The 23,408-nt window shown below is 40.1% G+C and overlaps 1 protein-coding gene across 2 annotated transcripts in view; it reads right to left on the bottom strand.

Moving 5' to 3' along the window:
* Positions 1–22,937, bottom strand: part of klf12b (Kruppel-like factor 12b) — a 45,960-nt gene extending 23,023 nt beyond the window's left edge. Inside the window, exons 1-2 of one of the 2 annotated variants that reach the window (XM_017410319.3) lie at positions 22,634–22,936; positions 5,171–5,253 (exon numbers count right to left, since the gene is read on the bottom strand). In XM_017410319.3, coding sequence (XP_017265808.1) covers positions 5,171–5,236 — 66 coding nt within the window. In that variant the 5' untranslated portion in view covers positions 5,237–5,253; positions 22,634–22,936. Of the gene's footprint in view, positions 1–5,170; positions 5,254–22,633 lie in introns of both variants that reach the window. The other variant, XM_037976084.1, reaches the window with a different exon arrangement.
* Positions 22,938–23,408: the final 471 nt, after the last annotated feature.

Genomic DNA, 23,408 nt, shown 5'->3' with positions numbered 1-23,408 from the left:
AAAATATTTGAGTGGCTGGTAAAAAAATTTGTCCACCAGCCACTATGGCTGGTGATCAAAATTTTTAATTTCCACCCCTGGTTGTAATACCGTGATTGTACACAGGAAGTAGGTGGGTCTTAAAGTCCCACCTTACTAGACTTTGTTGTACAAAAATAAAACATAGCAGCTCCCTTAAACCAAGTCCTGCAGTCGTCAACTCTCAACAAGAAGAGAAGGCAGGAACATTTTGTTTACTAATATGATATATGTGGATAGAAATTACTTGCTTAGTATGGCTAAAGTAGCAGCACTCTAAACTAAAGGTCCTCCCAAAACAAATTTTTACTTTAATACCGTTTAGAATTTTCTCTCAGGTATGAACAATTTTATGCACACAATCAAAGTTTCCTGGTGAGAGGATCAGAATGAAGCAAGACAGACACAGAAAAAGTGGTAAGAATGGCTTTATTGTTGTTAGTGGTTCTAAGACACACAAACTCATAGTGGGCATGTGTGAAATTAGTGCCTATGTTGTCATTTCTGAAAAGCGCCACATTTTACGCCCACGCAGAGTCACCAGAAACAAAGCTTCTGAAAATCTGATTTTCTTACCAAAACCTCTGTGTATACAGGACGCACAAGCACAGCAGAAAATGTGTTAAAATATCCAGAGTAGTGTGGATGGGGCCTAAACAGTAACCATTTAAACACATCGTGCAACACTGAGGGAGCACGTATTGAGAAAGAGTACCGTAAATTGTAAACACACACTCTCAGTGATTCTTAGCATTTTGTTTAATTACTCCGGGTCTTTATCAAAGCTACTTTTTTGTATCTATTTTTTTGTAATTTTTTTTACCTTGTTTTAGATAATATGACTTCAAAAATAACTATTTGAGTAAGAGGCAGTGAACCATAAAATTCAACAGGCACTTTATTTATGTAATACTACCTATCTGACAAAAGATGTTGTAGTGCCTTATCAGCTGTAAAATGTTTTCACCAAGACAGAAAAGAGAGAGAACTAGAACTAATCATGGACCAAGAACCCTGAGAAGAAAAGAGACGTTTTGGATTGCACACCATAAATGGAAATATAAGCCACTGAGGTTAAGACTGGTTGCTAACTTTGTCTGACATAAAATGAGGCCATGCAAGGGCTCCAAAAAAAAAAAAAAAAAATCACTGAAGCTCTGTTTGGGTCACACCCGTTGTGTTCAAGTAAAATCAAACCCATAACATGCAAGTTAGTTCTTCTTGCTTCTATGAAATCATAATAGCCCTAGTGCAAAAAAATGCTGACTGAATCTTACAAAGTCTGCTGTTTTGATCTATACATTTTAATTTCTATTTAAAAAATGGTAGTGCTTTATTTGAAAGGCTTCAGGTCAGTTTCCTGTTCCTGATACGACCAGAAAAGTAAAAAAAAAAAACACTTACTGAAAATGGCTTAAACATGACCAGCTGGCTCCGTGTGTGGAAGATGAAAACAATAGAAATGCAGTGTAACCCAAAAATGCAAACCAGAAACTGTCGCATTTCGGGGCGAGGTTCTCATACAGCTCACAACCAACAGAAATGGAAAACTTGAGCCACCTCCGCTCTCATTTTGACAGACACAAAAACAGAGATGCATTCAATCCTACACAAACTCGCACACACTGACACACAAGAAGTTACACTCGACCTGCTTGCCTCAGTCCTCGTGCATTGTCTTTATTAGGGGATACTTGTTAGCCGGGCAGATTTTCCAGCCCCTTGCAGGCGAATTGTCTAACGAGGCAGACCATTTCCAGCAAAGCCTTGGCCCCATGCCACTCAAATGAAGACCACATTTCTGCAGCAGTCTAAACTGTCTGCGTCTGCCATCTAAAGGGAAGCTCAGTCTGTTAGGGTGAGATTGGATCTCAGAGCACTTCAAAGCTGTGTGGGCTGCAGCGCTCACATCCTGTCTGTGACTGACATCACTACAAGGGGAATGATTTCAAACCCCAGGTATTAGGTAGCAGTGAAAGAGCACGGCTCTCAAATCCTTGAGCCACAGCTGAGGGCAGGACACCCAGAACAGTAACCACCTGCTGCCTCTTTCTTAAGTCCTTAGAAGAGGTGAGATAGATTCAGTTTTTATCAACACAAAGCACCCCCATATCCAAACAATTTTCTTCCAGATCGGCGATAACCTGACGGGTTATCAGCGATCACTATTTTTCTAATCCTTTAAGGCTTCTTAGGTTCTTCTCAGTGGAAAGTGCTAAAATGCTCTTCCACAAAAATATCTTGGTAATAAATTGGGGGGCATTATTGATATTTTATAAATGGGAAGAGCTGAGCACTAATTCATCATTATTACAAATATTAAGTGGCCTGTTCTTGTTGCACACAGCTGTGGCAGCACCATTGAGCCACACAGCCCTTGTAACCTAGCAACACCCTCACAATAACAAGACCACTTCATTTCTAGGTATGTCAGACCAGAGAGCACTGACACCGCATGTGGGCCATGAAAGCTTTGCACTAAAGTCATTTTATTACACCTGACATGACCAACATAAACTCGAAGAAAAGAAATGTAATTCTACAAATGACACCCGGGAGTTTGTGAACAGTTTGTTTTATTTCTACATAAATGTGCCCAAAGAAAAGCAACGAACAACAGCGGTGCATGTGATAGTACTGCAAGAAGGAATTCACTGGTCTCTGGAAAAGAACACTGCTGCATTCAGCTCAAGAGCTCACAGATAAGTTAGAGTTAAAAATATGTTTTGATATTGTAATAAAGCTTCTTTGTCTAAACAAGAATATAGCAATTGAATCTAGAACAATAATTTTATGCAATGTATGAAATATGGTGGAGGTAGTATAGTGGTTTGGGCTTGTTTCATTACACAAGGATGGCTTGATAGAACAGTAAGTTCTGAACAAGAATGAAATAATTTTATTTTTCATTTCAAATATTGTACCTTATAAATATATTGAAACATATTGCTTCTATTGTCCAGATAAGTGTTACTCAGAACTTAGCAGCCTTGTTGCCTGAGGAATAAAGCTGTTACACATTCTGGTTGTTCTTGGTTAGATGGACCATTAATTTATTCCACATGCCAGGAGAATACACAACACACAGAAGGGAAGCAGCACTCGACACGTCTCGTAATACCCAGGAAGTAGAAAGACTTGCTGCTTTGAGAAGCTCTGGATGGCTCGTTGGTGCCGAGATGTCTTTACACCAACCTTCATCTATAATCTTTATGGCTCTGCTGTATTGGCCCATGGTAGTTGTTAATGCTCCAGTTGAAGCAAAGGTTTTTTTTCTTTTTAGTTTCTTACATTTCCTCACCACATCTAACACTGTCTCACTGTTTAACTCAAAGATGTGAATGAATGGGTGAATGATTGTAGTGTGAAGCGTTTTGTGGTCCATGGACTAGATAAAGCGCTATACAAGTGCAAACCATTTGCCATTTACCACGTGTCGCAGATCCAGGACGCTCAAGTTATAGAACGGAGCTTCTGCTACTCTGTCTGCACGGAAGGATGTCAGCCCAACTAACTGGATTGTGGAGTCAGAAACATTGCTCTGGATCCAGGTTTCAGACAAAATGAAGACCCAGTATCTCTTATCTTGTGCTGCATGTGCAGCTGCAGTCACAGATCATCTAACCTTCCTTTCATATAATGAATATTGGCAAGAAAATGCAATTGTATCCTTTGGTTGTGTTTAAGTTATACCTGGTTAGAATCTTTTTTTTGCTCCATTTCTGTCTCCTAACACACTGCTTTTTGAATTGGTTCACTAGTTGCCTCTTCAGCATTTCAAAGACATACCTTCTTTTTCATAACTGGAAGTCTACAATCTTCCAAAGAACGATTAAGAATTTTAGTGTTTGTAGACAAAATCTTGTACTTTTCTTGCAAACAAGACTGGCCATTGTATGTATTGCATGACTTTAATCATTTATTGCACTTTAAACTGGATAGTATAGGCATAATTCTGAAGGAAAATGGGAGTATCTCTTGTAGGTTAAATATGATCAAAAAGTTTGTGATGTAGCAAAACAGTAACCCCAGGCATACAAGTTATTCTACCATATAAAGGTTAAAGAAAAGTAAGGTTAATGTTTTGGAATGACTGACCCAAAGGCCTGACCTTAGTTCAATTTAAATGTTGTGGTATGACCAGAAGTTCAAAAGTTCATGTGAGGAAACCGACCAACATCTCAGCCTTAAAGCTGTTCGTCACGGACTATGAGCTCAAATTCTTTCAAGCTGACATCCAGAACTGATGAACAGTTGCAGGAAACATTTAGTTGCAGTAATTGCTGCATGATGCAATCAAGCCAGATCCTAAAAGGATAGGGTCATTTTAAAACACGCAGTTCTGTAATATTAAATAATTTTATTCATTAAATCAGTTGCTAAGCATCACATGTTGGTTTTATTCACCTACTCAGAGAACCTGTCAAAACTCTGACGACTGTAAAAAAAATATCAAGGCATCAGAAACTCATCATTTATCATCTGTAGGTTTTTGTGTAGAACAAGCTCATCAGAGCTGAACATTTACTCGCGCTCACACAAGGCTTGTAGTGACAAGCCATCCTCTGTGTGACAAATTTGCGCTGGGTGATAACGCCTCAAAGGTAACTTAAAGCTCTGTGAATAGGTCGAGGCATGTGCGAGATAGAGAGCGAGATAATATGTAACTGTGCTCAAAATGGAAGAGTGTAATGTGTTGTGTTTGCGCAGGAAAAAAGAGATTATTCATGTGCTTGTCAGACAGAATGGCATGGGAGGATGAAGGGAAGCTGAGAGATGTAAAGAAGTAGGAACAGACAGAGACAGATAAGATTTAGAGTTTTCCATGCAACCCTCCTCCCAAGAGCAGCAACTCCATCTGCGCAATCACCCCCCAGCCCGAGTGGACTCTGCTGGCCCCAGTCACCTCCCCAAAAGACCCCACTGCATTCCTGTCCCAGCTGTGGCTCTTTTCCTCTTCATGGTTCTTCTCTTCTTTCTGCTTACTACCATGCTCCCCAACCACTCCTCTTAGCCCCCACAGTCACTCTCGCAGTCGCTCACTAGCTCAGGCCTGGGAGTGATTATCAATCCATTGCCAAGAGGAGGAAAGAAGGAAAGGAAAGCAGGAAAAAAAAGGGGGGAATTGTCTGGAAAATAACTGCTCCCTTACCCCTTGTTCCGATTCCAGGGGCTCAGCTTTGACTCGGACTGCAGGCATTCCGTCAAGCATTAACATCCTGTTTCTTAGGCTGCCTGTGAAGGAACACAGAGGAGGTGTAAGACGGGTGTTTTAGCATGACTAAGCAGGTCCCACACTCAGTTATTCACACACGGACATCAACAATGTTGTGCTTGCGCCCACTGAGAAATGAGCTTGTTTTAAAAATCATCATAAGCTGACAAACCACAGATGTGCACAAATAGAGGAAATTCAGTCGGTGCACAGCAAGAGTCCCTCTTAATAATTTTTGATATTCTGATTTGCTGCTGTGAGGCTTACTCAGTCACACTGATTACATTCCTCTCAAGACTTCAGTGGAATACAAATGCATGCGCTGATATACTGTTACTCAACAACAGTTTCCTCTCTGACAAATAATATAGAGACAATAAATCTGAATCGAAAATGTGAAAGTGAAATTACTCATGACTATTTAGAGTACAAGTTTTAAGTTTGGCCACAAGTTTGGGCAAGAACCTTTGAGTTGTACCACATATAACGTTAATACCACAACATGACACACACAAACACACTTTTTGTACATAATTTCATTCTGTTTGACTCTGTGTGTCAAGAAAGTGGGCAGCAGTGCCCAAGTCCTCAGCTCCATGCTGTGGCTTTAAGAGGGATCCTCAGATGGAGCCAATGACAACAATGCATGTTCCGTATCCCTCAGCTGGAGCTGACCTGAGGTAACCCTCCCTCTTATTATTTTAGCAGCTCTACATGGAGGAATGCAAGTAAGACAAACAGACTCTAAACATCTCTATTACTCTCCACTGATGGCACCGCCGGCCGGGTTTACGGCCCGATCATTGTAGTCAGAAGCAACGAAGCAACAGGGACCAATGTTATACTGAGAAAAAGTGCCAAACCAGAGATGAGTTGTATGCTTTTTTATCATTGTTGTTGATGCCTAATTAGACTAAACACCTTGTTTTTTTTAACGTCTCGTTTAAGAAAAAATTCCATTTCAGACAATTATCAGAAAGTGCAACAAAATCATCGAATGCAACAAATCGTTCCTGTTCCTCTCACATTTTCGAACTGAAGGCTAATCCTGAGCGTTTGCGCATGAGGGGAGGTATAGAGAAATAGGGAGGATTTACTCCCTCAATCTACAGCAACCCTCCCACCCCCACCCCTCCAGATCTCGCCTCTCAGGTCTAAGTCCCTCAGGTACCCTGGCTGTGCTGCTATTGTATTGTTGTCCAGGATGTCCTTCGGCTTCAGGTCTTGGTAGGCCTAGATAGCGTTACCATAGTAACAGTTGGCGGGTGGAGCTGCAGCCTCAGTCCAGCCTCAAGCCATTTGTTGAGGAGAAAAGAAAAGGGAGTGAACTGAGACGGGCAGAAAGTAAAATTTGTTTTCCTCTGGATGGCTGTTTATTTTGGCCGTTACTCTGCTAATTGGTGGAAAAATGTATAAATCTTCAATTAAAGACAAATTATATAAAACCTTCATTTTCTCTTGTCACAAAAGCTGTCAAAAACTTATTTTCTGAGCCTGAAAAACTTGACTTTTTCAGTATTTATCTCCACCAAGTCACAAATGCTCATTTCTCGAAAGCAACAACCTTTTCCATTTGCGCCTGAAGTCCTGTTAATCCAGTGGTTCCTAATGAACTGGCCTGCAGAGGCCCATTCATAGGAAATCAATGGCAGTTGCATGGCTCTGCTTGTGACTGCAATGACCAAAGAGCTAACAGCAGCGAGAGAAACCCAACACTGTGTAATGAGCTAATGGTGGAGGGCTGCGTATTGAGGAAGTCGTGCAAGAAATACCTTGAAGTCAACTGCTTGTTTGCTCCAAATGAGCGGATCATTTCTGCCAGCTGAATTTCGCAAATCACAAAAATTAAGAATGAAAACAAGGATTGTGTTCTCTATCGCTAAATGTGGTCGGCTGGTGGTGGGGCTCAGGCACCCAGCCGTGTGCTGTCCATCAACGGTATGAGGCACTGTGTGTGGGAGACAGAGAGAGGGAGGGGGGGGTGTCTAGAAGGAAGCAGGGAAGATTAAGATCACCTTTCCATTTGCTGCACTCTAAAATGAAATGGCCATCCCAGGTGTGTGGGGGAGCTGGTGGGGAGAGGAGGGCAATGAAGTGTTGAGGCATCTCATTTCTCCCTCCAACAAGCCTCCCCCCCTCCCACCTCCTCCCACCCAAAAGTACCTCGGAGGGGGTTAAAGGAAGCAGGTGAGGCTTGACGCCACAGTTCGCAGCAAAAATGTTCCATACGCATACACTTTTTTCCACGTTTTCTGCTCTCTTAGTTTTCCTGTTGATGCATTTCTAATGTGTGAAGTGAAGCTTTCACCGGCATGTTGACAACTCTAATCCAGTTTCGTCGAGGTTTCCCCCAAGTTTTGGTGGACAAATACTGGTCAACAGCCAGATGGACAGTATATTTCAAACTTAAAGTGTTGTGCTGTATTTGCGTCGCTAAAACAAAAATCACTACTAGCTAACGTGCTGTGTTGTTACTTAATTGTTCAGCTTATCATGCTTTTTTTTTCAAGAGACTTAAATTAATATTAGCAAACCTACTGTTGCTGGTAAATATTTGTTCTTTTGAATGATACAGCTGAAAAGTTTGCATACTAAATACAGATGTTGAAGGGATACATCAGGTCTTTTAAAATTAGTTTCTATGAGGGCAGTTGATCGCAAGAGCAAAATAATATCTTACCTCTTGCAGCCTGTCTTTAAACAACCTCAATTTTGAGAAATAGTTTAATTCTGACACGACTGACTACAGTCCGAGAGGGGCCAAGACCAAAGCAGATTGTTGCCATCAACGCCAATCTCAAAATTTTCATAGCAGTTCACGTAAACAAATTTTACAAACCTTTCCAATGCTGTCAGTTTAGCATTATGCTTTTAGAAATATTGTGATATTCTAGTCAATGTGTCCCAGGCTGCACCAAAAGTGCTCCAGCTAGCTGCTGCAGCTGCTATTTGCACATGAAAAAAACCATAATATAAAAGTAAAAAAACTTCTTCTTTTTCTGTCGGCTCTTCCCTTTTCAGGAGTTGCTACAGCGAGTCATCTTCTCTTGCTATCAGTTTTGCATCATGTGTTTTTTTTACATATAAATGTAAAAAAACAAAAAAAAAAAACAAATGCAGAACTGATTACAAGATAAAGGCTCTTTAAAATAACATTTAAATAATTTGGTGTGAATTTCGTTTTCAGATTGCAGTTGTTTTAAAACGACAACAATCCACTTTGGTCTTCAGTCTGCTTAGACTAGCTGTTAGTGCGATAATTCAGTCAAAATTCAACTTTTTTCCAAACTTAAGATGGTCTAAAAGTTATCTACAACAGGTAAGGTCTTATTTGTTCATAACCTTTATACAGAACCCGGCTTTAAATTACTGTTTTAATTACCTTCAGAAAAATATTGTGTAACGCACTTTTATGACCACAGTAGTATTTTACAAACTTTCTACTGGCAGATAAAACAAAATAGAATAAAATACAATTTATTGTCCCCAGAGAGAAATTTAGATGCTGTTTCTGTCTCTATTACCAGTATGCTAAGACCAATCTGAATTATATGATGATATAATTTATCCAAGCAACTGTTCATCTCTCACATTGCACTACTTCGACTGCTATGTGTGACAGGGTGTGGGATTGTGTAGTCGGTGGTGAACATCACTATGAGTTACTGTGAGCTTGAAGAGAGATGCTGTTTCTGTTAGTTCTTGTGTAAAAAAGAAGTCACGAAACAGACGTTTGTTTCAATGAAAGTATATTTTCAACAACCTCATGAAACCAGATTTAGTAACTGGCTGAGTGTACCGTCTCTGTTTTCTCTCTTATCTGCTTCTCTCGTGTGAATTTAGTCATACACACACACACAGAGGAAAAAAATAAACAGTGCAACAGAAGGGTCGTGCTGATGCTTTGTTCCCGTGTTGAGTGCCCACAGCAACCGTGTGCCTCTGTGTCACAGAGGCCGAACCTGCTGCCACAAGCTGCGACGGAAGAGGGCTGGACGAGGGTGGAGTACAATGAATTATGGGTGACACATGAGTAAGGATTAAGAAAGGTGATAGGGAAAGAAGGGAGCGACGGTGGGGGCTTGTTGAAGAGTTGTTGGCAAGAGCGAGTAGTCAGGGGAGCAATCAAGGAGAGTTTGGAGGGGGTGGAGGGAGCTTCACGGAGGGGCAGGAGGAGCTGCAGGAGTCAAAGAAGCCAGAGAGGGAGCAGAGAGAGGGGATATGGACCTGAGCCAAAGCCCGGTCGAGCGCAAAGCATACAGTGCGCGAATGCCAACAAACCCCCACCTACTAAACAGAGTGGAGAAAGAACAAGGGAGAGCTGCAAAGAAAACAACTTCAGAATGTTACAAACTGAAAACAGCCAAGTGCTAAATGTGCAAATGCATTGACAGGACAGAAGTGTTAGGTGTGAGACGAGCATTTCCTGTGTGTTGCCTGCATTGTGTGCATCTGGCGTCCTTGCTGCAGCTAACTTCCCTCTTCTGTGCCCCTGGACACCCCAATGTGACACATTGGCCTGATAACTGGCCTACAACTGGCTCGCTCGCCAGCACACTACTCTGCTTCTTCTCCTTTGAGTCACTCAGAGGCCAAACTTTGCAAAAGCAGTGAAAGCTGAGGGCATGCGCATTTACATTCTCATTTCAAAAGTTAGCGAAAGAAAATCCTTTGCCAGAGCAAGACAATTTCCTTAGTGACACTTTTGTCGACAGAATAAAAGTCAAATATATTTGTTAGCCCTGGTTTTTTGTCTTCCAACAGCAAAGATACAACAGAGTAACAACTGAATCACAACACGTTTCTTGTAATGTAAACCGCAACCTGTTTCATATCTGCTCACGACCTCATTGTTGTTCTATTTTTTCCTCTGAGACGACCATCAGCCACTGTAGTTCCCTGTAGAGGTTTTACTTAAGAAGCAACTTTACTGAGGCTCACACTAAGCATTCCCTTGTCAATTCAGTCTGAATAAAACTAATTCTCCAAACAGATGTTATTGAAAAAACCTATCTACAACAGATTCATAACGTGTCTACAGAACCACTCATCAAAAGATCTGAACTATATATATATATATAAATATATATATATATATATATATATATATATAAAATATTTAATATAAAATGCAATAGAAGCTAGTGTAAAATCTAAACATGGATCCAAGGAGTTTTGTTCTCTAGTAAGAAAAAGTGACCTTAAAGCCATATTAGCTGTGAAAATATGCCATTTTTCAATTATTTTTATTTTAAATTTTTATGTGTGTATTATCTATCATCAGTGTGGAACAGATATTAAGTCAGTAAAATATTCCCTGCATGTAAACAAAGTCAAATTACCACTAAAACTCAATCAACTGTTTCTTCTGACAACCACAACCTTTCCTGAATTTCATCAAAATCTATTCATTAGTTTTTAAATAATCTTGCAAAAAGACAAACAAACAAACTCAACAAAAAATATAACTTCCTTTAAAGAGTTAAGGATGTGTTCGAAGCACTCAGAAATTCAAATCAAAAACACTGAAAAATAATCACATATTTTGACAGCTATTATGGCTTTAAGTGAAAGAATTAATGCATCACACTCTCAAAACATTACACATTACAATATTATGTTTCCCCTGACGCTACTAAAACAATTGTTTTACAAATCCTACATGCAAAGTCAACGATCACAAGTTAGATTTTCACTGAATTGTCTAAATGCAGCAGAGAGTTTTATTTTGTTTGTTTAAACTTTGCCTCCAGCCTTTAAAAAAAGTGTTTTTTTTTAATTCCCTTTAAACATAGAGAAAGTGTGTACTGTAGTACTCCCCATAATGAGCTAAATGACCTTTAGGTGAAACTAATGGAGTTCCCCTTTTTATATGTCTTCCTACCTCAAAGTACAAAATAGCATGCTAACAGTCGTGACTTTGGTTGTAAGCTGAGGATGTCTGCTCACCTCTAAACGCACTGATATTGACACTCTGTTTTTATTTTATTTTTTTAATATTTCCTGGCATTTAAAAGTTCAGTATCATAGCTGCTTTTTACTTGAGCTACTGAGATATTGTTCAGATTCAGACTCCAGAAAGCATAATGCTGCTACCTCCCTACTGATTTTTCTGACTGATATCAAGCACAATGGCAAACGTAGACATATGCACAAGTCTTAAAAAGAGAGAGAGAGAGAGAGAGAGAGAGAGAGAGAGAGAGAGAGAGAGAGAGAGAGAGAGAGAGAAAGAAAGAAAGAGAAGTTCCCTTTAGGGTTAAAAACCCCTTAAAGATGCACTCAGCTGATGCTTTTACCTCAAAACGCTCTACCCATTTCCTCAGAGGAAACATTCATTCCACTGAGGAAAAACACAACTTTCTACATGAACACAGCTATTAATAGAGAGAACAAACTCATCATGTGTTGGGTGGTTTAATCTGTGGGAGATACAGCAAGACCTAGAGGACTTAAAAGGTCCCAACAGTTATGAAATGAAACTCTGTCACAAGCTAAACACATAATTGTTTAAAGGTGAAAGGAGCAGATGAAGACTTATTTGGACTGACTGAGACTTTTTTCACTGTAATCAGAATCATTTTTCATTCAAGTACAGAAACAGCTGGATCAAACTTACAGAACTGTCAAATTTTCATCAATTATTTAACCCTTTCTTATTATGTAATTGCTTTTTTCTGCTGTGTCTTGACGACACGTGCATCCGTCTATCTATCTTATTTGCTTTCTTGTTCCTTAAAGTCAGAGCTTCAGGTTGTAAATTTAGGAACTGCAACACCACTTTGAGCACGTTTTTGTTCAGAGTCGATATTTGAAAGTATACTGTAACATCTAAAATATTGTTTTAACTTGAAAAATATAAGTAAAATGGCTTCCTTCAAATTTTAAGTTAGATGAAAAAAAAAACATTTTGTTCAACTCACAAACAGTTTTACAGTGTAAGCCCACACAATACATTATAGGAGATAATTTGTTAAGGGGAAAACTTACTAAAAACCAAAAATATTAATGAAGAGTGACATTTCATTATTTACAAATATTTATATGACACTTATTCCTGAAACGATTTGCATAATCATTAGACAACCTGTCAGTGGTAACAAAATATGCTCTCATTGCAGGTCATCAAGTACTGCATGTGCCTTCTCCTACCATTACTGAAGCTAGTTGTGAAGAGGATATTATTGACAAAATGCTTGTCAAAAAAATGCCATGCAGATGAAAAAAGCCAGCATTTGTTAAACCAAAGACAGTGCGCAAAATAGACTGAGACAGATTCGTAGATGGACTCAGGCTGTGTAAGGACGAAGGCAGAATGGCAAAAAATGAGCATTGATTTCATTGATCCCTGTGTCAGAATGCACATCAAGTTCCACTGTGAAGAAATCCAGCTCCTAGAAAACCTCAGACCACTGCACATTTGTGACACTGCTTATGAGCGCAGAGAAGTTTTTTTCTAAATTACTTTTTTCTGTAAAGTTTTACATACTTTCTCAATAAAAATCATGCTGCAAGTTGCAATAATTGTATAATCGGTCACATTAAGCGACTGCTCCAACCAATAATACTGTTTTTTTGATGTAAATTGTTTCAGTCTACTGACAATAAACTAGTTAATTTGATTTAAAACTTCTGGTCTTACCAGAAACGGCTTCCTTAAAGAGATAGTTCAGATCATTTGGAGTTCTGTGGGAAGGTTATGACCAATTAACATCTTACCTGTTGTAGATAGCTTTTTGAGCAACTTCGGTTTGTGAAATCATAGTGCCCAGATTGCTAATCTGACAGGCCCAGACTAGTCATAAGTTTGTCAATACAGTGAAAACTTAAGACTGTTTCTCAACACATCATTCAAACAGGTAAGATATTAACTGTCCATAAGCTATTTGCAAAAAAATTTCAAAAGATTTGAACTACTTCTTTAATAGGTATCTGGCACATTTAGAATCTTTAATATTGAACAATATTTTTTCCAAAACAAAACTTGTGTAATCCATAAATGAAAGTGTTAGGATTTGGGTTTTCTTTGTGTTTTTGATTTGTCTTCATGTTTCAGTTTGAGTTTATTGTTTATTTTATTCCGTCATCTCTGTTATTCTGGTCTTAGTTCAGTTCTTGTTCCTTGTGTCTTTGTTTCCTGTCATTATTCACCTCTCCTCAGTCAGTCCTGCCGCGCCCATCTCCACCTGCTCCTCGTTATCACTCACCTGTGCCCACTTCACCTAATTACCCTCTGTCTTTAAAACCCGGTCATCGCCTCCACTTACTCGCTGGTTCGTTTGTCTATTTCCCTGCTGTCTGGTTTCGCTTACGTCTCCTGCCCATGTCTGCTTTGTATTTAGTTTGTTCTGTATTTAGTTCCATTTGTGCTGCCTCGTCAGCTTTTTGTTTCTTTCGTTTTAAAATAAAGTAATTTATTTCCTAAGATGAGTCTGCACACTGGGTTCGCCTCCATCTCCACCCAACATGACAAAAAATGTATATGATAAGAAATATGGATGAACAAAAAGTATGCTAACTTTTTTTATCCCCACATGATGACTTTCACAACTTACAGTTTAAACTATTGCAAGCCCCCTTATATACAGTATAGAGTTTGATCTAAACTAGAGAGACATAAATCTGTGTACACAGACACATTGAGAGTGCTCATTTCCTATTGAGGATACAGAGTAATTCCCCAGAGTGTTAATCATGTGAAGACTCAGATAGGCTGAGTTTTATGTAAATGAATCAAAGTTAGGGTAAAGTCATATGAAGTAATGAAACTTGATTGTGTGTGGAAGACATGAGCCAGGAAGCTCAGCACCTGAGAGGAAAGCAGCTCCATTTGTATTCATGCGTATGCACGGACACAAAACAAAACACACACTCAAGACACACTCGCACAACAGCAAGGCTCGCGGAAGTTCCCATATTCTGGTGGATTGCCCTTGGGTCCTTGCTATTTCTGCCTGGAGCAGGGGGATCCTGTGTCAGTAATCCTGTCAGGATGAGGGGGATGAGGTCGCCGGATGCAGTTCAAGTCCATGGCCTTCATCACCACACACATAAGCACAAACATGCACACATAAAAATAGTTTGTTTGAATGGTTACGTACAGTGTTTTAATTTTAAAAGTGCTATAAATGATCATATAGGCTGTTACACAATAATAATTACCTAAAAGATGTTTGTGTTGTGAGGGAATAGCATGATAATTTATGCAAAAACACATGTTTAGGTCAGATTTGTGTTTTTAATTACATGCATAAAAAATTATGAAAACTCTTAATAGCCTCAATATAATACCAACTTTCAATGGAACAAATGGAAAACCTTTTGTACTGTTGATATGCAGTTTTTTGACTCTGTGTTTTTTATTTTCATTGTGAAAGGTCCCCACCTCCACCATCACCCTCTCCTGTCTCTTGTGAAACTGTGGGAAATGAAGAAGCTGTTTGTTCTGAGAGGAAACACTCAAAGCGAAAAGAAGAGTCGGTCACTGTCTGGTTTGTCTGTCTCCGTCTGTGTGTCAAACACACTTCTATAAAGCTCACTTCCTGAACTGCTGCTCTGTTCTACAATTTAGCTAACACACACGCACAAATCCCGTGACCTCTGCCTGCACCCACGATGAACCATATTTATCTTAGATTCAGAGACAGACTCTCACATATGTACAAAATCTCTCTCAGCTTTGCAGCTCTGCCCATGAAAGAAGAATATGGATGCCCATTCAACACAAACAGCCACCCACACACACCTACAGTGTGCACACACAAACCATGCACAAATACATACACACTCCTCCACAGTGCTCCAGAGAGAGAGAGAGAGAGAGAGAGAGGGGTAAACAGAAGAGTCTGACATCCTCTTGCATCATGTGCCTCAAATGCAGCAGAGAAACAGCTAAACAAGCTGTGACTGTGACAGCTCTAAAGTGAGGTGGCTTTACTCAAGCGAGCTTCGGCTTCCAAGTCAAAGCAATTTGTAACACCATTCTGGACAATTTAGGGTCATTTGACAACAATTTTGATGTACTAACAAGAAAGTATAAGTTAAGTAATCAACATTAAAAACTCCCACAATCAGATGCTACATATCAGCTTCTGGTGAGACAGTTTACTGAGGCGTCTTCTTGCTTCATCATAATCCAGTGACCCCCTCAGGAAAAACACACACACACACACTCATCTCGGTAAATGAAGTAGGGTCAGTGGCTGCGCATCTAAAATAGCCTCTGACACAAAAACCTCACTTGTATGAAAGGAGGAGGAGGAGGAGCAGGTCCAACTAGCAAACCAGGATGTACACGCTCTGTGGTGTCTCTAGATTTTCCTCATATAATCTTGTGGTCATATAAAGGTAATAATATATGTGGGATTCTTAGCATAGTCTTTCAAGATGAGTTTTGTATCTTTAAAATGATGCTTCCAAACCACAGAGGTAAATTGTGCATAAGACACTGAGGGAAAAGAGATTAGCTTTGGTGGATCAATAAAAGAATGTGCTCAATGACTCTGTACCACTCTTTTATTTACTTTTAGCTCACAGGTCCTTGGTTGAGGTGACCACACTTTATTATTTCAAACTGATAGAGCTTTATAGATCTACACAAAACTGATAAATTATACATAAATCTAAAATCTAAATATGTGTCGTTCCTAATCTCTGATTTTTAAAACCACTAAAATCAGAAAAATGCCAAATGTTGACAGTCTGAGTAAAAACAACAGATCGGACCTTTTGAAGTGAGGTTCTGTGGAAAGGTTATGAGCAATAAATATCATGCATGTGTATTTAGGTACCTATCGTACCTAAGTACACTGCGGTCATCCTAAAACGCCTTCAAGCACAATAATTTTAGTGTAGTTTATGCAAATGTTGTTGTTTTATTGTTTGTTTGTTTTTTATGGACCTTTACACTGCCATCACTTTTCCATCACATGGTTATCTTGGCAAAAATATCATGATATTCCTACAGGAAGTGCCCCAGGCTAAACAGGAAGTGCTACAACTAGCTTCTGCTGTCATTATTTTCATTTGCAAATAACCATTGAAGTCTATGCAAATAAGCATGTAATGCAAAACTGGCTGCTAAAGGTTTATGAAATAACTTTTGCGTGAACCAGTATAACATTTTTGAGCCTGGAGTTGTTTTAAGACAGCAGGTATCTTCTTTGGTCTTGTCCCAGCTCGGACTAGCTGGTAGCTTGTCAATCTGGGTAAAATTAAACTCTATTTCTCCAAACGAAGGTAGTTCAAAAAGCTATCTAGAAGAAGTAAGATAGTCATATTTTATAACCAAAACTGGGCTTCCACAGGACCCATTTCAAAAAATCTGAGCTATTATTTTTCGAATAAAAGCCAGTGTTGTCAAACTTGCATTTTCCTTCCACCACTAAGGACAACCACCACCTTCCCCATGAAAACTATGCACTCTTGGCCTAGTGGTGAATTATTTGAGTACGTTTCTGCCTCTTCCTTCCCCGAGGCTCCGATAGCCTATGTGTCTGTTCATGTTTCACCATTTAAGCCTGATTGTGATTCCCCTTCCCCAAGCATGTGTATTGTGTCTATACAGTAATCACAATACCTGGTAGCCTGAATGCATCACAGCCCATATGCATTCACATGGACTCTCAAAGATCGACCTAGATGTTCTAGGGTAACTGTACAATCCAGACATGCATAGGGACCAATACTCTGACTCATCCACCGTGTCCCTAGTGAACAACTCACGGAGGAAATATCTCTCTTCAAAACACTTTATTTTCCATTACCTTTTTTTTTCACTTGCTATCTCTCGTGAAATAAACAGTAGTGAACGTGCAGGCGTTTTAGTGTTTAAAAGCCCTGCAGAGTCCTCGAGATGCAGCATCATGAAGAGCGTAGCCTATCTAACCCTACTTTGTGCTGACGCAACCAAATCCTTTCCAACATGCTGCACATGGAAATGGACAATAATGGACCAACCAAAACATTCCAACACACTGCCACTTATTACTTCTGACGTGTTTAGTTGTTTTCGCTCAAGTTTTTTCCTTTGGTTTGATCCATCTCAGCTCTCTAAAGCCACTCGATGAAAACCAGCAGCTGTGTTTACTTCTATTACTCATCTACTCACGCCTTCACTTCGATTATTTTTCCACTCAGTTTGAGCTGATGTTCTGCAATGAGGATACCTGTTTGAAGCAGGTAAAAAAAAAGATGTTGTTACAGTATGTTGTAATGTTTGGCTGTCTGGATGGTTGAAAAAAAATGGAGGCCACAGATTCCTGAAGTTTAGTTTGTGTAATTTCATCTCGTAACAGTTGACTTACAGTAGCCCTACAACTGGAAATAACGTTCACGTATGTGCTGCCTCCTGACGCAGGTCTGCAAAACCCATCCATGCTGAGGCTAAAGAGAAGCAGCTCCCCACTGATCACGCATGGGTAAAGCACAGAAATGATCCAAAACACTCTGGAAATGCTGACTTCAGATGCTATTCCATCCCATTTTTCTTTGGCTTGATCTCTTTTCTCCTTCCGTCTGTCAGCCAACCATATTTGGCTAAAGTAAATTGCACGCTGCGTAGTGAGAAACGTCATCAGACATAGAAAGCCCTGCCAGTGGTATACCTTTCCATCCGAGCCTTGGAAACATGTCAAGCAATTTTAAATCAGAGTCTGGGGGCAAGCTCTCTTGCAAAGTGACTCACTTCCTGTTAGCACTGCGTGTGCAACTCTGGAGATGGTGTTGTTGCTTCAAACAGGGAAAAAAAAAATCAAGGTACTGTTTACATAGATAGATAGATAGATAGATAGATAGATAGATAGATAGATAGATAGATAGATAGATAGATAGATAGATAGATAGATAGATAGATAGATAGATAGATAGATAGATAGATAGATAGATAGATAGATAGATAGATAGATAGATAGATAGATAGATAGATAGATAGATGGTTTTAACAGCAGGAGGCTTCTTGTGAGACTTCTACAGAACAATGCAACAAAAAAAACAGAACGCCAACGTTTCTCAAGCTGTGATCATTTTTGTCAGATTGTCGTTCTTTCTGTGTGTTTTTGTCCCACTATTTATACTATCAGTTGTAGAATCGCTGGTGGGTTGCACAACACTTTCTGTGCTCTGGCTCCCGATCTCTCAGTCACCAAACACACACTCATACACACACACACACACACACACACACACACGTACACACACGTGCTCCAGTCCGGGGCTCTGTGAACAGCTCTAACTCAATATGGTAAACAAACGTGGACTGGGGACTCAGGTCAAAGGTTGTATCCACAAGAGAAAACGCAAAAGCCGGGAACACTTTGTCATCTTTTGACATGATGAAATAACAGTCCGTAGACTTCAGCTTGCAGGCGTCACCTACAAATATTGTTAAGTCTTGCTTCACCCTCCGCAGAATCAAAACAACTACCAGTAAATGGCTTATTACTCAAATGACAGCAAATAAATATGACCCTCATATCTTAGATAAGAAGCTAACATTATATTTAAAATTCACTGACAACACACATACATGATGAGTGTGCCCCTCCTCTTTAAATCCCCTCTGTCTTATTCGGCCTTGGCTTATAGTTAGAAACCCACATGAATTCAGCCAGATACTGTAGAACACTGCAGTCTATCTGCAATCAATGCTGATACACTCCATAACACCCACTTGGATCAATGAGCAGTCACTCAATATGCCAACAGTTAACCCAGCTGATTAGGGGGTAATGCGGGGAATTTCATCTTCACGAATAAGAGTCTGTGCCTACATGTTGTTAGCATGAACAAACCAAAGAATGAGCATTTCTTCCTTGAACAAATCAATCTGTCGACAAGATCTTAACTTGTGTGTTGTGATCTGTGGCCAAGAGAGGATGTCTTTACTGGAGGAGGAATCTCTCAAAGCAATTAAATGTCCTAGACAGAGCGTTGTTGATTGACAGATAGACTCTATCTGTTAGTGGCTGACTTTTTAATTGAGTCCCCACCACCACCATCACACAAACACACACCCACGCACACACACACCTGCACAGATTTCTATGATAAGCCCTTGGACCCTGTCTCAGAGTGGAGGATGAGGTAGATGCGACTGGGGGGATAATTACAAGATTTGTAAGGCTTGCTCACCAAAAAAGATCATTTTTAAGTAAATAAATACTGTTTTAAAAATATCCAGGCACGTATTTTTGCATTGAGGTCTGATATCTGTTCCAAAACTAATGATTTCATTGGAAATTGTCAATGATATGGTGTGATACAGTTTTAAAACAGTTAATGAACAGGTTCCCAACAAAAGATTGTAAATAACTTGTGATCTAAGTATTACTTTGTTTGTAATCCTATTCTAAGCAGATTCCCATAGTATTTTCATACATTACATAATATACAGGTTATTTATAAAGATCTTGTATGGGGTTATACAACCCAGAACCTAGAATTTGTTACAGGCACCATAAAATACTGCTTACAGGTTTAGTTTCCAAAAACACAATAACGCTGACTTCACAACAGCTGCAGCTGAGATCCACATAACATGCAGACAGTGTGATGCTCAAACCTGTTAAAACGGGAGCAAAAATGTCAAAAACTGATATTACACACCCACCAACTCCTAGTTAACACTTACACATTAACTCAGTTCTGACTACCCATGTTGCAGGTTCAAAGATATATCAGATCAACTTTGACCCTTTACACCACCTCGGGTATCAATGGATCAACCTAAAGCATGATTATGCACTTCTGCTTTGTATTTTCCAGGATAACTAAAACTTAAATCTGGTCTGGTCAATTTTTTTTTTCCTTCCTTCTTCCTGTAAATGTACACTTTTTATTTTACCACCAATACGATGCTAGCATTGTTGATCATTATTTCCAGCATAAGAGCATTTATTTCTATAAACATCAGTCAATAACCCAGTTATTCATCTTGGTAGCGCACAGTCATCTCAGATGCTTCAAGATGCCTGAATTTGGTTATCCAAGTAAAGTTCTTACACAGCTTCACACAACATCAGAGTTTTTCAACATCTTCAGTATTCGTGGATATTTAAAAGGACAATAGGTAGGTGGTACTTAGAAATCTGACATTAGAGTCATCAGGGATTTGAGTTGACAGAAAATTATTTAAAACTGACAGCTTAAAACTCATTCTACGAAATACTCAGAAAAGAAAGCTTAAAAAAGAAATTAGAAATTTTGATTGTACAGTTTCAGATTCTTTGCATCAGTCAGACAAACCTGAACTCATTAAAATTCACAGTCCTGTTTTTTAAGGTGTGTAAAGTTCTTTTCTTGTTTTTTAAATGTATTTTGATTTCCCAGTTTTTCTTTCTCTGTCTCTGTCTTTTCTCAATTTAAACCTAATAGTGTGACGTTCTAAGCTTTAAAAGTGCAGTGAGTTAACCGCACATGCAAATCACTCTCCCTCGCCTCCCTTGGTTGTTAGGGTCTTGTTGGTCTGTTGTTGTGGTTGTTGGTCTGGTCCACAGGAGAGATGTTTTAGTCACATGCATAAAGGTGCAAACTCGAACTGAATTAATAAACATAGTCCAACTTAGTCTATTTCAATACGCTGTGTATTAGTACCAAAACATATTCAAGCAGCGTTGAATTTGTAATTGTTTAAAGTTGTCACACAAAAGTACCTTGAACTGTGATGTCAGCACAAATACTGTTTATGATTGGCTTTCTTTAAAAAAATTAAAGAGAAACCTCACTATAAGACATTTTACATTGACTAGGACTTGTTGACTTTAGACACTGGTTCATGATGCAGTAATTCAGGGTAAAATATTTTTGAATATTTGGTCCTTGCATGCTTATTGTCTCAGCAAAATCAAGTTTCAATGGTTACAAAAACAAAACCCTGATGATTTGGTCACAAGCCACTGAAAATAATTCATTGATGCACCAATTTTTAGAATTCCACCTTTCTCTGTTTGTATACACAATATTGAAAGTCTGCTTGAATGGGTTAAGTGAGACTTTAAACAGGCGCTAATTTCCCTCACTGAACATCCAAAACATGCAGGGGGTCTCATCCACTCATGCACACACTCATAACTCCGCCCCCTGCTGTAGAGACAGAGAGAGATATTATTTTGTGTCCTCATGGGGAAACTTTATGCTTGAATTTAGAGATACACAGTACTAGTAGATAGGTCTTACTGAGTGCACGTAGCCCAACTGAAAGTACACATAAATATACACAGGATATTGATTCATTGACTTTCTGTGGAGGCAACCAGAGTTAAACACAAACACCCCACAGCTGACACGCAGATAAAGACAAGTCAGGGCCTCTCTCTGCATCGCAACAGTAAAGTCACAGAGGTCACAGCTTAGTTTCCACATCAAACCCAAGAGCAGAGGCCAGAGTCTCATCCCCCACCACCACCACCACCTTTTTTTTTTTCTCCTACCCTCCCACTCTCTTTTCTGCCCACCCACCCACCCTCCTCACACACACACAACTCACACTCTCCTCCTCCTCCCTCACTGGATGTACAAATGCCTTTGCTGTCAGCTCTGCCCCGGACCCCTGTAATTGAAAATAACAGCCAAGGGCCAGCCCCCGGCCACTCTCCCCTGCCTGGTGGCTCTCTGCCTCGGTGACAGCCACCCATCAATACCAATGACTATTACCCCTGGAAGTGAGAGCGCTGCCGATGACATCCAAGACACCACCCGTGCAACACTCCCACACACACTCACTCACTCTCTCTCTCTCTCTCTCCCTCTCTCTCTCTCTCTCACACACACACCCCAGTGTCCTTCCTGTGCTACCCGAGCCCTCCTAATGTTTAACCCGTTGCTAACAGCCCTGTCTCTCTGTGTCAAAGCCGGTCTCTCACACACTCCACAGTGTTTCACACATAGGACGCACACAAAACTCTGACAAGCAGCAAACTTTTTGTCCTCCTCCGAGAAGTGTTTTGAGGTTTTTTGTTTTGGTCGTTTTTTGTACAGTCTCATGTGTCCCATCGGGGACACTTAGTCAGTCAGTGTTACTGTACAACACTTCTCTACTTCTGAAGTTGCCTTGGACTCATGAGAGGCAGGACATTTAAAGCCGAACCGGCGCCGGCACTGGAAAGTCCAGATGCTACACAGTCACTTTGGTCCTGACAGCCCGTATATGAATTCACATTGAGAGTAGGTGTTTTATGTCCAGTGACAGTCACTCAGGGGGTCTCTTGTCCAGACTCCCCCCACAGCCTCCAGTGACAGACACCAAACACAATGTGATAGGTGATCTGAGTTGTCATCTGCTTTGACAGAGGAATGACAGCTGAATGAGACGCACTGAGCACAAAGCATAACAACAGTGACAAATGAAGCACATACACACACTCACAGCACCAAACACAAGAACAGGACAAGAGAAAATGCACAAACCTTGTTGTCAAAAGCTGCAGAGCCGTGGAGACTGTTCTCCTTTCTACAGTCCTCTCTGTCTCGTCTCCTCCTCTCCCTCTTCTCTCCTCTCACTCTGCGTGAATGTACGAGTGTCTCTGTGTGTGTGTGTGTGTGTGTGTGTGTGTGTGAGAGAGAGAGAGAGAGAGAGAGAGAGAGAGAGAGAGAGAGAGAGAGGGTGTGTGTGTGTGTATGAGTGTGTGTGTGAGTGAGTGTTGAGCAGCTCCCTCCCCTTCTGCCTCTCAGCTGCTCAGCTCAGGCAGTTCTCAGGAAATGAATGGGGAGCGCACAGAGAACTGTTGTACTTGCAAATGACTTACCCCGAGTCACATGATCTGCTAAATGTAGGGTGGGCCGGTGGGTGGAGGCTTCATAAGCAGGAAAAAAAAAAGGGAAGACAATATACTCTAAGCTTTAACAGCATGCATCGAATTACACATGGGGCCCCTCAGGGGAGGTTTGCGACACGTTCGTTCTCCAAGCAGCTCAAACTCCCTCTGTGGCCCTCAGAGAGCCCCGCGGTGATTGGGTGGGGGGCCACAACAGCGCCTCCCCGTTTAAAGGGGACAGAGAGGAAACGGAAGCGACAAATTCACTCAACATGTGTAATTTTATGAGCGTTTCCGGAGATGCTTTTTACTGTATCAACGGTTGGTAGTCATAGCAACGGCCTTTAGTGAAAATAACAATTTTTTGAAGTATTTTATTAAAAAATGTTTTAGGCTATTTTGTTATAACAGTCTTATTAGTGAGCAGC

This window comes from Kryptolebias marmoratus, linkage group LG6, assembly GCF_001649575.2.
Source record: "Kryptolebias marmoratus isolate JLee-2015 linkage group LG6, ASM164957v2, whole genome shotgun sequence".
NCBI lineage: Eukaryota > Metazoa > Chordata > Actinopteri > Cyprinodontiformes > Rivulidae > Kryptolebias > Kryptolebias marmoratus.
The sequence above is the reverse complement of the archived record's forward strand: the minus strand, read 5'-3'. Positions and strand labels throughout refer to the sequence as shown.